The sequence below is a fragment of the Dipodomys merriami genome, unplaced genomic scaffold (genome assembly GCF_024711535.1).
Source record: "Dipodomys merriami isolate MVZ:Mamm:240054 unplaced genomic scaffold, mDipMer1.0.p SCAF_547, whole genome shotgun sequence".
NCBI lineage: Eukaryota > Metazoa > Chordata > Mammalia > Rodentia > Heteromyidae > Dipodomys > Dipodomys merriami.
In genome coordinates this window covers 202,541-212,951 of record NW_027206121.1, presented here as the reverse complement: position 1 = coordinate 212,951, position 10,411 = coordinate 202,541, and the positions used below count along the sequence as shown (strand labels likewise).

General features: G+C 37.7%; 2 protein-coding genes across 2 annotated transcripts; both read right to left on the bottom strand.

The window, feature by feature from the left end:
- Positions 1–453: 453 nt before the first annotated feature.
- Positions 454–2,593, bottom strand: LOC138811664 (zinc finger protein 658B-like). The gene is given in 4 exon segments (XM_069999366.1): positions 454–597; positions 599–788; positions 790–1,107; positions 1,191–2,593. Coding segments are annotated over 4 exon segments (2,055 nt in total).
- Positions 2,594–3,418: 825 nt separating this feature from the next.
- Positions 3,419–10,411, bottom strand: LOC138811662 (zinc finger protein 717-like). The gene is made up of 5 exons (XM_069999365.1): positions 10,355–10,411; positions 5,916–6,042; positions 5,108–5,200; positions 3,690–3,790; positions 3,419–3,508 (listed from the first exon to the last, which is right to left on the bottom strand). Exons 1-5 carry the CDS (start codon positions 10,409–10,411, stop codon positions 3,419–3,421), a joined length of 468 nt encoding a protein of 155 aa, XP_069855466.1.

Sequence of the window (10,411 nt, the reverse complement as noted above, 5' to 3'; positions counted from 1 at the left end):
ATAGAATAATCTATTCATTGTATAGATGTCATGTTCTATTTGAATCCAGGGCTCAGCTATGCTTTAATGGCTAAGGAATTTCCATATTTGTTACATTCATATGGCTTCTGTCCTCTGGGTATTTTCTGAGACAAACTGACCTATGTCTTCTTGAAAAACTTTCCACATTTGTTGTATTCATAATGTCTCTCCTGTGGGTAGTCAATGAAGAATCCTAAGCTGTGCCTTCTGAGTGAAAAACTGCACATTTGCTACATGCATGAGGCTTCTATCCAGTGTGGGTTCTCTGATATAAACTGAGTTTTTTCCAGGTGAAAGATCTTCCACATTTGTTATATTCCTAAGATTTCTCATGTGTATGAATTCACTTATGCCTGCTGAGTTGGGAGGTTCTGGTTAAATAATTTTCCACATTTGCTACATCTATAAGGTTTCTCAACTGTGTGAATTCTATCATGTGTGACCTCCACTTAAAAATCTTTCCATAGTTGTTGCATTCATAAGGTTTCTATCCTGTATGTGTTCTCTGATGCAAAGTGACATGTGACTTCCGGCTGAAAGACTTTCCACATTTATTGCATTCATAAGGTTTCTCACCTGTGTGAATTCTCTTATGCCTCTTGAGGTTTGACTTCTGGGTAAAGGATTTTTCACATATCTTACATTCATAAGGTTTCTCTGCTGTGTGTATTCTCTGATGGACACGAAGTTCTGTCTTCTGGATGAAAGACTTTGCACATTCGTTACATTTATATGGTTTCTCACCTGTGTGAATTCTTTTGTTTGTTGAGGGTTGACTTTCGGGTAAAGGACTTTTCACATATCTCACATTCATAAGCTTTCTCTGCTGTGTGTATTCTCTGATGGACATGAAGTTCCGTCTTCTGGATGAAAGACTTTGCACATTCGTTACATTTATATGGTTTCTCACCTGTGTGGATTCTTTTATGTTTGTTGAGGGTTGACTTTCAGGTAAAGGACTTTTCACACATCTTACATTCATAAGGCTTCTCTCCTGTGTGTGTTCTCTGATGAATAGTAAGTTCTGCCTTCCAGTTGCAAGACTTTCCACATTTGTTACATTCATAAGGTTTCTCTCCTGTGTGTGTTCTTTGATGAACATGAAGGTATGCCTTACGGGTGAAAGACTGTCCACATTTTATACAGGCATCAGTTTCTCTCCTTTGTGTATTCTGTGGTGAACATGAAGATGTGTCTTACGGGCGAAAGACCTTCCACATTTGTCACATTTATAAGGTTTCTCTCCTGTGTGTCTTCTCTGATGCAAAGTGAGGTCTGACTTCTGTCTGAAGGAGTTTCCACAGTTGTCACATTCATAAGGTTTCTCTCCTGTATGGATTCTCCAATGGACAGTAAAGTTTGCCTTGTATCTGAAAGATTTTCCACATTTGTTACATTCATAAGGTTTCTCTCCTGTGTGTGTTCTTTGATGAACATGAAGGTATGCCTTACGGGTGAAAGACTGTCCACATTTTATACAGGCATAAGGTTTCTCTCCTGTGTGTATTTTGTGGTGAACATGAAGGTGTGTCTTACGGGCGAAAGACCTTCCACATTTGTCACATTTATAAGGTTTCTCTCCTGTGTGTCTTCTCTGATGCAAAGTGAGGTCTGACTTCTGTCTGAAGGAGTTTCCACAGTTGTCACATTCATAAGGTTTCTCTCCTGTATGGATTCTCCAATGAACAGTAAAGTTTGCCTTGTGTCTGAAAGATTTTCCACATTTGTTACATTCATAAGGTTTCTCTCCTGTGTGTGTTCTTTGATGAGCATGAAGGTATGCCTTACGGGTGAAAGACTGTCCACATTTTATACATGCATAAGGTTTCTCTCCTGTGTGTATTCTGTGGTGAACATGAAGGTGTGTCTTACGGGCGAAAGACCTTCCACATTTGTCACATTTATAAGGTTTCTCTCCTGTGTGTCTTCTCTGATGCAAAGTGAGATCTGACTTCTGTCTGAAGGTGTTTCCACAGTTGTCACATTCATAAGGTTTCTCTCCTGTGTGTGTTCTTTGATGAACATGAAGGGATGCCTTACGGGTGAAAGACTGTCCACATTTTATACATGCATAAGGTTTCTCTCCTGTGTGTATTTTGTGGTGAACATGAAGGTGTGTCTTACGGGTGAAAGACCTTCCACATTTGTCACATTTATAAGGTTTCTCTCCTGTGTGTCTTCTCTGATGCAAAGTGAGGTCTGACTTCTGTCTGAAGGAGTTTCCACAGTTGTCACATTCATAAGGTTTCTCTCCTGTATGGATTCTCCAATGGACAGTAAAGTTTGCCTTGTGTCTGAAAGATTTTCCACATTTGTTACATTCATAAGGTTTCTCTCCTGTGTGTGTTCTCTGATGAAAAATGAGGTATGACTGCCTGAAGGTCTTTCCACATTTCTTGCATTCAGAAGTTTTCTCTTCTGTGTGAGTTCTCCAATGCCTGCTGAGACATGACTTCTGGGTGGGAAATTTCCTACATTCCTCATATGCATTGGATAGTTCTACTGTGGGTGTTTCAGGCTGGAAAGTCAGGTCTGACTTCTGAAAGATAAATTTTGCAAATTGGAGACTCATCAGACTACTCCTCTGGAGATTTGCTCTGAGGTTTTGTAAGGTATATTGCTTTAGTGAAAGACTAATGGACTAATGTCCACTACATGGACAAGGATTCTGTCCTGAGTATATTTTCTGATGTGTAGTGACTATAAGGCTAAAGTAGAATGTTTTCGTACAGACCATACATTCAGGTGCTCTCCTTACTCTCTGAAGTATTTCTTAGACAAGGAGAGCTGACTTATAGTCTTTTCTATATTTACTAAGTGGAAGGTCTCTCTCACACAAACCCAATTACATCTAAAAAATATGATCTCTAGCCGGGCGCTGGTGGCTCACGCCTGTAATCCTAGCTACTCAGGAGGCTGAGATCTGAGGATTGCGGTTCAAAGCCAGCCCGGGCAGGAAGGAAGGTTCATGAGACTCTTATCTCCAATAAACTGCTAGAAAAACAGAAGTGGTGCTGTGACTCAAGCAGTAAAGTGCTTACCTTGAGCTGAAGAGCACAAGGACAGCACCCAAGCCCAGAGTTCAAGCCCCATGACAAAAAAAAAAGAATATGATCTCTAACCCAGGCGCTGGTGGTTCATGCTGTAATCCTGGTTACTCAAGAGGCTGAGATCTAAGAACTGTGGTTCAAAGCCAGGCAGGGCAGGAAAGTCTGTGAGACTCTTATCTCCAATAAAGTACCAGAAAACAGGAATTGGTGCTGTGGCTCAGGTGGTAGAGCACTGCGTTGGGCTGAAGAGCTGAGGGACAGTGCATAGACCCTGAGTTCAAGCCCCACAACTGACAAAAAAGCTTTTTAAATAAGAAAAATTTAAAAAAAGAATATGGTCTCTGAGTTTAATACTTCCCTTCTCCATATTCAAAATTCTGCAGCTCATTTGGAGTTCTCATACTTTTGACTAAAATGTTCTGAATATCTGCAGGATTCTTCAATTACAGGAGACACACCAGGCCTACATGCAGCATGCATCTCATCAGGCTCACTATAGAGAAGCATGTTCTGCTACTCAATGAAATCCTCAGTACTTATCTCTAAGGAGTTCACATTATTTCTAATCACCTCTGGCTTATGTTTTGAGCTCAAATTAAGGGTCATTACTAATCTCACCCTTTCCTCCACTGTGTTAATTTTCGTGACTGTTGCTTCACACAGACATTCATCTGGACTTTGCTGGCACATCTTAATCACATCCTCAATTCCTGGGACATCTAAGATGAGTCATAGAAAAAAAGATAAAAAATAAGTAAAATCCAAAGTTCACTTAGTGTAGACATTTATTTCATTGTAACTGTTAGAGATTTTAAAATATCAAAGTCAGAAATGATTTATAGAAAATATATGCTTTTTTCTCAAATGTATTGAAGTAATACTGATTACTTCCAGTGGAAAATAATGTTTTTGTGTTTAAATTTTTTCTTCTTTTATATCAGAGGAAATATTTACTCAAATCACTCAACTATGTGCTGCTAGAATTTTAAGCCAAGTACTAGCCATCTGCCTTTAGTAATTATGGTGTTGTTTTTCTCAAATATACTTTTGTTTGATCATAAGGGGATAGCTGCTGTGTTTTTCATTTTTCTTGAAAAAATTTATGTACTGTGCTGCTTTTTTCTTAACTGGTAGGTTAGGAAAAGTAATATTTCCTAGATTCAGAGACCAAAAGAATGTTTTATACACCCCTTGGCCTTTCACTTAAACAGGAATTGTTCTCAGAAGTAAGGATTCATACCTATATCTCTTCAGTTCTAACGTCTTAGTAAGAATTACTTTTAGGTCCCTTTGAGAATTTTAAAAACCATTTCTCTCCATCTTTAACAAAGTTTCATCAAAATTCCTTTTCTAACACTTCTGCCTTTTAGATTCATGGAAGACCAAATATCCTCCAGGTAAAGATCACTCAATTATCCTCTCTATACTAAAATCTTTGGTTCTGAATCCCAGTCTCTGCCAACCATGACTGATAAGAAATTTGCCTTCTCTGGGGCTGGGAAGGTGGCTCAGTGGTACAGCGCTTGCCTTGCATGCATGAGGCCCTGGGTTTGATTCCTCAGCACCACATAAGCAGAAAAAAAAGCCGGAAAGTGGCACTGTGGCTGAAATGGTAGAGCGCTAGCCTTATGCTGAAGAGCTGAGGGACAGTGCCCAGGCCCAGAGTTCAGGCCCACGACTGGACCCCCCCCCAAAAAAAAAGAAATTTGCTTTCTCAAAGGATAGTAGCCCAGAAGTACTCCTTATTTCCACTTACCCGGATTGTGCTAGTTTCAAAGAAAATGATATCTCATTTCCTCCATTACTTTTTGTTGGTTTGTTTCAGAATGATTTCCACACAGAGAAAGAGAATTGCTAACTATAACTCAACTGCCACACAGAATTCAGGGTATCTCCATATTAATTCTTGATTCACAAAGGAGATAAAAGGATCACATAATTCTCTGACTAGGAACATTATTGCTCAGTTCAGCACAAGATGAACTTACCAACTGGGGGCTGGATCCAATGTCACTATGCAAGGTGCATTAACTTACCTGTGAAATTCTTGTCTGAGGCTTCTCCTATCCATGGTTCTACACCTTGCTCCAGCTTGACAATCAAGTTAGGTTTAGGAACACAGGGCCCTGCTAATAAGAACCAGTGCAGAACTATTGTTCATGCTGAGTCATCATTCCTCTAACATCTCAGACATCCTGTTCACAATGTTGCTCTTAAATGTTGTTTCTCAGTTCTCACTGGCTTCATGATTGACTTTCCCCCAGCTTTGGATTTATTTTACCGGTTTTGTTGCTTAATCTCGGCCCTTGTGCTCTATGATAGCAATGTACCAGTTTAAGTCCCCTCTACACTTTTAATTTTTGAGTGGTTAGTTGGAGATAAGAGTCTCATGGGGACTATTCAGCCATTGCTGGCTTCAAACTGAAATTCCCCAGATTCAGCCTTCTGAGTAGCTAGGATTATAGGCTTGAGCCATTGCACCCAGGGACAGGTTTGGATTATAAATAGCCACTTTCAACTAGTGATTTCCAGTTCATATTTCCAATAGTCATACCTCTTCTACTGTATACCACCTAAAATAATCACCTCAAGTTTGGGAAGACAGTCTCCTGTTAGTGGAGCATAGTTTAAAACTTTTGTCAAATTTCTGATTTGCTTCTTGAAGAATGAGAATAAAATTGCCTCAGGAGTTACATGATAAAGTTGAAGTTTTCCTTTGGAAGAAATGATACTTATCACACACTGGAACCTTACATCTAAATACTATTGAAAATCTGACAAATATTCAGCTATCTACTGAAAACAAATCATTTGACTTTGCAAATTAGTATGACTTTTGCTCACCCAAAGACACCAGGTTGTTGTAGGTCTCCAGCATTACATCTCTATACAAGGTCCTCTGAGCAGTGTCCAGGTCCATCCACTCCTCCCAGCTAAAGTCCACAGACAAATCATCAAATGACACCAGCTTCTGTGAGGGTATATTTCCATCAAATAATTAGCCTTCAGTCATGGGAACAGTAGGTCTGGAATTTCACCCTTTTAACATGTATTTTGTGTCATCTATACATTGGGAGAATTAAAAATCAAATATTTTGCCTCTATGTTAACACTAATTAAAATACAAAGATTCCCTAATAAATCAGAACACATTTTTGGTGCTAGCAAGAGAAAGAAGATAACAATTCTAAGGAGCTAATAACCTGACATGATAACATTAAATATAAGTAGGTACCAGAAAGATGTTTTGATAAAATTTACTACATATTAGGGTAACAATGTAGTAAAAAAAAATTACTTTTTCTTCCCAGTGAAGAGCCTATTTAGATTTTCTATTAAAAAGTATTGTTGTAAGCAATCAAAACACATTAAGGATATCACATGGACTACATACCACTTTAGTAGATCTACAAAAAGCACAGTGTCCAGGTTAATGTTAAATGGAGTAATAGTACTTGAGAAAGTAGCTAATGATTGATAAGGCCATACAAGATTTGACTTAGTTCCCACAATAACAATATCCTATGTCAATCATTTTTGTTATTAATTTTCTAAAGAATGTAGTGAGGTCATAGATATCCTGATACTTCCTTCCTAAGTAAAAAAGAACTGCTAGCATGAATTTTTGTGAACATTGCCTACCTCCTACAATATAGACTATAGGTGAGGGAGTAATAAAATATTTCTTGAAAAGATTATTTGAAATAAAATACAACACTTAATTTGAATCATGAAATATTTGAGTTTAGGTTGAATATTAATTCTGCATAAACCAATAACAATAATCTTGTTTCATTGCAATATCCAATTAACTGTTAATGTTAAATATTCAGGTAAGAATAAACAAAACAATTGCTTCTGGCTCAACTGGTATCCTATCCTACTTACTTTGGAGGCTGAGGTCTATAAACCAGCCTGACTAGACAACTCAATTTAAGCAGCTAATAAGCAGGTTGGACTCATGGCTAAAGTGATGGGCCCAACATTGAATGAAGAAGCTAACTGACTATGAGGGCTGTGAGTTCAAGATCCAGTACTAGCCCAAGAAAGGTATGATGGTGATTGAGGTAGGAATATCAAATGAGTTTCCAAGTTAGATACCAACTGTGACAACACAGCAATCCTCATCTCAGAGCTAAAGAGAAAAGAAAAAGTGGAACAGGGAGAGAAGGGGAGCAAAGGGGTAGGGAAAAGAAGAAAGAAGAGGGGCAAGAGAGGTGTGGAGAGGAGGGAAAGAGAGGGAAAGGGCAGGAAGAAAAGAAGAGAGGAGGGAAGAAAAGCTTCATGACATTAGATTTGACAGTAACTCCTTGGATAGGACACCAAAAGTATCTGATACAAAGCTAAACATTATTTAAATTCATACACTTAAAACTTTTCCTTCAAAAGGTACAATGAACCAAAAAGAAAAAACATGGTATAAAAGAAAATGTTCTCAAATATTTCTAAATATGTTAATTACTGGAATGCATTAGAAAATATAAAACCAATCCAAAACTACTGCACAGAAAATCTGATTTTAAAATGGGAAAAAAACTGAAGAATATATGCAAATAGTAAATAATAGTAATGAGAAAAATTCATATCAAAATTATAATGAAATAACTAACAATCTCTCTATGTGTATATGTCTTTAGGTTTTTCTAATTTTCTTTGGCTCTGGAATCCCATAGAACTATCTAGGCAACACTTTCCCTATATAATGGATAATAAAAATCTGAATTCTAAGAGCCACATCAGCAAATTAAATTGATCAGTAAGAAAAACTAGTTCCCAGATAGATCAGTTGAAGAAAAGAAAAAAAGAGACAGATGGACGGAAGAGGTCTTGAGAGAAAGAAAATGAAAAAGTGATAGAAAAATAGATACAAAAAGAGAGAGCGAGAAAAATAACGAAAGCTAGTGAGTAGAAAATCTAGAATAAATAGTTCTGGAATCCTTAGCCAGAGCAATAAGGTAAGAAAAGGACATTAAAGAGAGCCACAAAAGGAAGGAAGAAATTAAACTATCCCTATTTGCAGATGACATGATCTTATACCTAAACGACCCCCAAAATTCCACTCCCAAACTCACAGAACTTATAACTCACTTGGGCAAAGTAGCAGGATATGAAACTAGTGCACAAAAATCAGTTGCCTTTCAGTATATCAACAATATACAAGAAGAAAGGGAAATCAGGAAAACAACCTCATTCATAATAACCTCCAAATGGCTAGGAATTAACCTAACCAAAGATGTAAAGGACCTATTTAGTGAAAACTATAAAAGCCTAAAGAAAGAAATTAAAGAGGACACCAGGAAATGGAAAGACCTTCCATGTTCTTGGATAGGCAGAATCAATATTGTGAAAATGGCCATCCTGCCAAAAATGATATACAAATTCAATGCAGTTCCAATAAAAATCCCAATGACATTCTTTATGGAAATAGAGAAAACAACCCAAAAATTCATCGGGAACTGCAAAAGACCTAGAATACCCAAAGCAATCCTAGGCAAAAGGAGCAAAGCAGGAGGTATCACAATACCAGATTTCAAGCTCTTCTATAGAGTCATAACAACAAAACAGCTTTGTGTTGGCACAAAAATAGACCTGAAAACCAATGGAATAGACTAGAAGACCTAGAAATAAAACCACATACTTACCATCAGCTGCTGTTTGACAAAGGAGCTAAAGACATACACTGGAGGAGCTAAAGACATACTCTTCAACGATTGGTGCTGGGAAAACTGGGCAGTCACATGCAGAAAACTATAGTGGACCCCAGCCTAATACCATGCACTAATATCAACTCAAAATGGATTAAAGATCTTAACATCAAACCTCAAACTCTGAAACTACTGCAGGACAGAGTAGGAGGGACACTGGAACTTAAAGACACAAGCAGTACCTTCTTGAACAGAGAGTCCCAGGGTCACAACAATTGGAGAGAGACTCGACAACTGGGACTACCTTAAAATAAAAAGTTTCTGCACAGCTACAGACATAGCTACCAAACTAGAAAGACAGCCAAACAACTGGGAAAAGATATTTACCAGCAATATACCAGACAAAGGCCTAATATCCACTATATACAGGGAACTCAAGAAACTAATCTCTCCCAAATCTAACAAACCAATAATTAAATGGGAAAGGGATCTAAAGGGAAATTTCTCAGAAGAAGAGATAAAAATGGCAATTAAACACAGGAAATGTTCATCATCCCAGGGCATAAAGGAAATGCAAATAAAAACAACCCTGAGGTACCACCTTACCATAGTCAGAATGGCTTAGATCCTAAATTCAAACAACAACAAATGAAGGTGGGGATGTGGAGAAAGATTAGTGGTGGGAATGCATTAGCAGTGGGAATGTAACTAATGCAACCACTCTGGAAAAAGCAGTCTGGAGGTTCCTCAGAAAACTAAACATACACCTTACCTATGACCCAGCTATATCACTCCTAGGTATCTACCCTGAGCAACAGGAACCAGGATACAAGGACACATGCACCTCCATGTTCATTGCTGCACTTTTGACAATAGCCAAGATATGGAAACAACATAGATGCCCACTACAGATGAATGGATCCAAAATTGTGGTACCTATATACAATGGAATTTTTTATGTAGCCATTAGAAAGGACAAAATAATGACATTTGTAGGAAAATAGAACTAGAACAAATCATGTTGAGCAAAATAAGCCAAGCTGACATATGGTCTCCCTGATATACAAGTGCACATATGAGGGAATCTAGGAGGAGGGTATAGAATCAGAAAGAAACAAGTGATAAAATACAGCAAAGGGGTCTATCAGCTGCCCTGGACATCCATGAAAGTGAACTATATACACAACTCAAGGGCAGTGGTGGAAGGGAGGGAATGAGAGAGAAAGAGGGAATAGCTTACACTAAGCACAAAGAAAGAAATGTGCATATCACCCGACATGGAAGAGATAGTTGTATTGTCAAAGTTTGTAGAGTTCACAAGCTTCATAGACCATGATGATGACAATTAGCCTTGTAAAGTTAAAAATGTGTTTTGACTTTGGCTAACTATACCAAAATATTGTGGAAATTTAAGTAATCATTTCATCTCAATAAATAAATTTTAAAACATTGGAAACAAGCAAATCTGCACTCAAGACAAAAGGTGAGATTTTATAAACTACTAAATCTATAAGCAATTTTTAATTAATTTATGAACATGTTCCTCAAGCTGGACCTGTTTTTTCTGTTTTTAAATCTTAGACATACTTAGGTTCATAATATGGAATGTACAGTAAAGAGGAATAAAAAGCAACTCACCAGAGATCCGTTCATTCTTTCTTGCTGTTGACAATGAACAGATGATTCTGGAAGCAT

Excerpts from the sequence above, each read along its gene's own strand:
- LOC138811662 (XM_069999365.1), bottom strand. The coding sequence starts at position 10,411 with ATGCTTCCAGAATCATCTGTTCATTGTCAACAGCAAGAAAGAATGAAC. Across the intron at positions 3,791-5,107 it reads CTCAGACAAGAATTTCACAG|ATGTCCCAGGAATTGAGGAT; the intron begins GTAAGTTAATGC and ends GACTCATCTTAG. Across the intron at positions 3,509-3,689 it reads TTAACACAGTGGAGGAAAGG|AATCCTGCAGATATTCAGAA; the intron begins GTGAGATTAGTA and ends CTGTAATTGAAG.